This window comes from Arvicanthis niloticus, chromosome 22 (assembly GCF_011762505.2).
Source record: "Arvicanthis niloticus isolate mArvNil1 chromosome 22, mArvNil1.pat.X, whole genome shotgun sequence".
NCBI classification, from domain to species: Eukaryota; Metazoa; Chordata; class Mammalia; order Rodentia; family Muridae; genus Arvicanthis; species Arvicanthis niloticus.
In genome coordinates, this window is record NC_133429.1 from 50041371 (window position 1) to 50047370 (window position 6000).

The following is a 6000-nucleotide window of genomic DNA, read 5'->3' on the forward strand; positions in this document are numbered from 1 at the left end:
GCAGAGTGGTACTGCAGTGCTTCCTGGGAAATGTAGTTTGCTGTGTCATGAAATCTTTGTACATTGAAACCTAGGTTTCTCTCCCACTACTAATTGCATCTGCTTGCAAGTCCTAGCGCACCTGAACTGATGCAGTATCCACATGCACTACTTGAGCTTCATCCTCACGGTGGGCTAGGCTACCTTTGTTCTTTGGTTGGTCACGTGGACCGATTCGCCACGCAAGTCTGGGTCCTCAAGCCTTCCAAGGGGTCCTCGCTGCCTCGGAGGCGCTCCTAAAGCTGCCTGCTCGCGCGAGAATTCGGAGGGGCAGGCTTAGGGTCAGTTTCGTGGGGGCTCGCACGGGACCCTCAGGTCTCCGCTTAGGTGCCTAGTTAAGTGCAGGAAGCTGGGCCAGGCAGTCACTGGCCACCCTGAACCTGGCGGGCACCGGAGCGCTCTGGAGAAGCCGGGACAGCCCCGTTCTTCCCAGCCAGCTGCTAGGGTTGGGAGCCACGGAAAACAAAGTGAGAGTCCGGCTGCTTTCCAGTTCCTGGGCCACGGCGGCGGCCGTGGCAGCAGAGGTGGGACGGATGCGAGCGTCAGAGGCTGTGGGCGCACTGAGGTTGGGAATGGACCCGAGCGAAGCAATGGCGGAGTTCTTACAAAAGGGGCTGGTCTGCACGGGAACTACTTACCTTCTGGAGATGGGGATTCTGGAAACCTTGGTGCTAGGTCCACATAGGCCCCTGGTTATGGAGTGTTCTCGCTGCCTTCGTGGCCTGACTGATGGTTCCCTTGATGGCAGCCCCTTTCTGCCCGTCATCCTCGCGTAATCGATAACCTCCATCTCAAAGCTACTGCATACCTCTGTGAGCCCTCAGTATCCACTGCTAAAGTATCAATACCCAGGCCCTCACCTGTGGAGGACATAGTTTCTGGAGCTGAGTCCCAGTCCTGAGCTCTCACTACTATTTCCCCCATCCCGAACTCAGGTCCCTCGGGTGTTTGTAACGTGGTCTTTTCCTGGATAATAGAATCAGAATCACACCGAGGCCTTGAAGGCCTTGGAATAAAGGGTGGCGGTCATGGGGAAATGAATCGCTCTCCTCACACCTGTGTTTCGTTTCCATACAAATCCAGGTGGAGCGACCCTGTCACGATAAAGATGAAAGGCTGGGGTTGGCTAGCCCTACTTTTGGGGGTTCTGCTGGGAACTGCCTGGGCTCGAAGGAGCCAGGATCTACACTGTGGAGGTAAAAGCACAAAAACTAGTGGAGAAGTGGGAGGAAGCCGACCCTTGGGAGTCATAAGATCAAAGCTTGGAACAACGATGGATAGAAAAACCCTTGAGTTGACCCATTCCCCTCACCATCCCCACCCCCTATTCTCTTCCCTGACACCAGCTTGCAGGGCTCTGGTGGATGAATTAGAGTGGGAAATTGCCCGCGTGGACCCCAAGAAGACCATTCAGATGGGATCCTTCCGAATCAATCCAGATGGCAGCCAGTCAGTTGTGGAGGTAACTTACTATCCCTCAAATAAAGTAGCTCACCCAGGCTTAGAGTATGAACTTGGTCAAGGAAGAGAAGAAAGCAGGAAGTCATTCGACGTGTGATGATAATAATCTCAACCCTCAGAGGCTGAACCAGAAGGATCTTTTCTGAGTTCTAGTTCTGGTCTAGACCATAGAATTAGGTACTGTCTTCAAAAAGAAAAGAAATAGCTTGGTGTGGTGGTGCATACCATTAATCCCAGCAGAGGCAGGCTGATCTTGAGTTTGAGGCCAGCCTGGTCTACAAAGAGAGTTCCAAGACAGCCAGGGCTGTTATAGAGAGAAACCCTGTCTCAAAACAAACAAACAAACAAAAAAAAAAAAAAAACCAAGAAGCCAGAACGGTGTGTATCTGATTGTGTATCTAAAGGATTGGGCTCTAAACCAGTTATGGTATTTGCATGCCTGTAATCCCAGTACTGGAAGATAGAGACAGGATAGTTAGTAGTTCAAGGCCAGCCTGGACTACTTGAGACCCTGCCTCACAAACAAACAACAGAGCAGTTGGGCTCTGCCTATCCGGAAGAGCCTGGAAAGTTATAACTATGTATTCCTTGGCCCCAAACCTCAATTTCTTGTTTCTGCTGTAGAAATTAGGCCTTGATTAGTCTAGTTCTCCTTGTCCCCAGCTTACATGACTCTTGTTTCACTACAGCAATATAGTACATATACATTCATTTAAAAAAGAATAAGAGGTCTTGTCCAGCTGGGAATGTAAGCTCAGTTGAGTGCTAGCCTAGCATTCACAGAACCCTGGATTTGGTCCTTAGCATCCCATAAACCCAGCATACTGGTACACACCTGTAATCCATACACTCAGAGTCTTCCTTGGAGCTGGAGAGATGGTTCAGTGGTTAGGTGCACATACTGCTATTGCAGAGGGCTTGGTTTAGATTCTAGCATTCATGGAGTGGTTCAGAACTCATTCTGGGGAATCTAACATTCTCTTCTGGTGTCCATGGCCACCAGGCATGCATGCATGCAAGCAAACACTCATGCATAAAATAAAACCCTTTTTTTTTTTTTTTTTTAAAGAAAGTCTCTGTATTCAAGAAACTTATATTAGCTAGAAACTTAAAGTTTCTAAAGAAACAAGTTTTCTAAAGAAACAAGTTAAAGCTATACCTAGTAATAATGTGCAAGGAAACGTAACGATTTGTTTTTACTTTATGTGGATTGGTGTTATGCCAGAATGCATGTCTGTGTAAGGCTGCCAGATCCCCTGGAGTTAAAGGCAATTGTGAGCTGCCATGTGTAAACCCAGTCCCCTGGAAAAGCAGTCAGTGTTCCTAAACACTGAGCTATTTGTCCAGTCCCTTCAAGGAAACATTCCTGTGAAGCCTGTTGGTGTGCTATCATCGGAGCCTGCACTGCCTCTTTACTCTTTGTTTGTTTATTTTTTTATTTTTTTCAAGACTGGGGTCTCACTCTATATCCCTGGCTGTCCTAGAACTCACTATGTAGACCAAGCTGGCCTTAAACTTACAGAGATCTGCCTGCCTCTGCCTCCCAAGTGCTAGAATTAAAGGTGTATGCCACTATGCCTGGTTTTCAATGTTATTTTATTTTTTCTTATTTTTTTAACTTTTAATGTTATTTTAATAAATAATAAATACCTATGTCCACAAGAACTAAGGAAGTTGACACCAAAAAAAAAATTTTGGATTATAGTTAATCAAAGTGGTTTCTGCCTATATTTTGGAGCGAATGGTAATGGTGCATGTTTTATTTCTTGGGGTTTTATAATCAGGCAAAATAAGATTGTACATTTGCCTAGAGTGGAGGCAGTGAGTTAGGGGTGTGAGTTGCTGGTTCTTGGAAGGTAATACAGATTCTTGGGGACACAGATTGGGAGTTGGAGGTGGATTTCTATGAGTTCAAGACCAGACTGGTCTGCACTGGCTGCAGGATGAGACCCTGTTCCAAAGGCCAGACAAACAAAATATGTCCATTTGAAAGTAACTTGATGAGCTGGAGAGATGGCTCAGTGGTTAAGAGCACTGACTGCGCCGGGTGGTGGTGTCGCACGCCTTTAATCCCAGCACTTGGGAGGCAGAGGCAGGCGGATTTCTGAGTTTGAGGCCAGCCTGGTCTACAGAGTGAGTTCCAGGACAGCCAGAGCTACACAGAGAAACCCTGTCTCGAAAAACCAAAAAAAAAAAAAAAAAAAAAAAAGCACTGACTGCTCTCCCAGAGGTCCTGAGTTCAATTCCCAGCAACCACATGGTGGCTCACAACCATCTGTGATAGGGTCCGATGTCCTCTTCTGCTGTCTGAAGACAGCGACAGTGTATTCATCAAATAAATAAATAAAATCTTTAAAAAAAAAAAAAAAAAAAAAAAAGGAAGGTAACTTGAGAAAAAGACAGGATAGGCAGACATCACAACAGAATATTAGAGAAGGGGTTTTTTTGTTTTGTTTTTGTTTTTTTCAATGAGCTGTTTGAGCTAGATTTGAAAGGAAAAATAAGAGTTCAAAGGACTAATATCTGAGGTAGAAGGGAGTGACCGAAGGCTGAGTACATTTCTAGGTACCTTATGCCCGCTCAGAGGCCCACCTCACAGAGTTGCTTGAGGAGGTCTGTGACCGGATGAAGGAGTATGGGGAACAGATTGACCCTTCTACGCACCGCAAGAACTATGTACGTGTCGTGAGCCGGAACGGAGAATCCAGTGAACTAGACTTACAGGGTATCCGAATCGATTCGGATATCAGCGGCACCCTCAAGTTTGCGGTGAGTTATGTCTGTGTGGTGAGTAGCTGGTTTGGGGGAGGTCATAGGCATTCTGGGGCACAGATTGGGAGTTGGGGGTGGATGTGGTGTTGCATGCTTGTAACCTCAGCAATCAAGGCGCAGCAGTTGGAAGATCAGCCTCAGTTTGAGTCTGGCCTGGCAGCTGGAGTAAGGCTCTATCTATAAAATCCCCAGCCCCGCCCCAAAACCAGGTAGAGAGCTGAGCCAGTGTCTTTGCCTGGCTTGGGATCCTGGGTCAGATCTCTGTCTTCTTGGTCGGCAGTGTGAAAGCATCGTGGAGGAATACGAGGATGAGCTTATTGAATTCTTCTCCAGAGAGGCCGACAACGTTAAAGACAAGCTTTGTAGTAAGCGGACAGGTAAGCTCCCCCAACACACACACACATTTTACGTCCTGTGCTCACAGCCTTTCAGCCCTGACCCTCACCACACAGAGCATGTGGCCACCACACTCAAGACCTCTGATAGGTGTCCCACACAACCAGCTTCCATTTCCCTTGGCTTAGGGTTTGGAGTGATTTCTCTCCAGTCTCCGCCTAATACTTTTCAGAATGTGTGTCTCTGTTACCCTAGATTTGGGAGAGGGAGCGGCGGGGGATGGTTTGCCACTGATAAGTGTATTCTTTGAAGAATGGTGGTTGTCTTGGGGTTTGGCTTGGGGTGTTTCCTGGTAAGCAGTGTATATATGTGAGGGTGGCTGTTTCCTTCACACTGTTATGCACTGTTTGCAGATCTATGTGACCACGCCCTGCACAGATCTCATGATGAGCTTTGAATCACTGGAGCAAGCAGCCTACACCAACGTGATGGAACACCCCCCCATGAGGGGAAGATGGTGGCGTTGCCTTTTATATTAAGTTTTTATGGAAATGAACTGAAAAAAACCTCTTGAAACCAAAAGTACAAACCGTGTTGTCTTTTATGCCCAAATGTAGCCTTTCTATCAGGCTCGAAGGTGGGGGGACTGCAGGAAAATGGAAGGGTGGATTTGGGAATTGTCTTAGCGTAATAGCATATATTTAAGAGGACCCTGGCCTGTTAATTCTCTGTCATGTGGGATCCTGTTCACTTACAAACTGTAGATGAGTGTTTATACAGTGTGTACTTTATAATGTGATGGTAGTTGTGGTGCTGTGGAAAAGAAGAACCTAAATGACAGCACACTCTTCACAACCGTCTGTGACTCCAGTTCCAGGGCATCTGATGCTTTCCACTGGCCTCTCAGGAATCAGACGCATGAGTTGTGTACAAGCATTCAGTCAAAACCTCCATACGTATAAACCCTTCCCGCCACGAAAGACTTGTCGTTCTTATACATCCAAAGCCACTGTCAATTTAGACTGCCCTATACTGGACATGACATTGACAATCTAAGATACCTTTTGTTTTGTTTTTTTCGAGACAGGGTTTCTCTGTGTAGCCCTGGCTGTCCTAGAACTCACTCTGTAGACCAGACTGGCATTGAATTTACAGAGATTGCCTGCCTCTGCCTCCTGAGTGCTGGGATTAAAGGCGTGCGCCACCACTGTCTGGCCCTTTTGAAATTTCTTAAATGCCCTGATTCTGAGGAGTTTCAGAGTTTAGAATGAAACATTTGTCTCTGTCTCAGGAATGTCTTAGGGCATCTAAATGAATACTTGAACTTTTTGTTGTTTCTCCCCCTCAGGTTTTTATTTTATTTTCTGCATCAGTATCTTGGTGCCCATAGAG

At 46.7% G+C, this 6000-nt stretch overlaps 1 protein-coding gene across 2 annotated transcripts; it reads left to right on the top strand.

Moving 5' to 3' along the window:
• Positions 1-211: 211 nt before the first annotated feature.
• Cnpy2 (canopy FGF signaling regulator 2) lies at positions 212-5197 on the top strand. 2 transcript variants are annotated; one of them, XM_076920621.1, is made up of 6 exons: positions 212-563; positions 1123-1235; positions 1386-1501; positions 4066-4269; positions 4553-4649; positions 5022-5197. In XM_076920621.1, the coding sequence occupies exons 2-6, from the start codon at positions 1148-1150 to the stop codon at positions 5063-5065; spliced, it is 549 nt and encodes a 182-aa protein (XP_076776736.1). In that variant the 5' UTR covers positions 212-563; positions 1123-1147; the 3' UTR covers positions 5066-5197. The 2 variants fall into 2 exon arrangements, with proteins under 2 accessions (XP_076776736.1, XP_076776735.1); XM_076920620.1 differs by having other exon boundaries at positions 327-604.
• Positions 5198-6000: the final 803 nt, after the last annotated feature.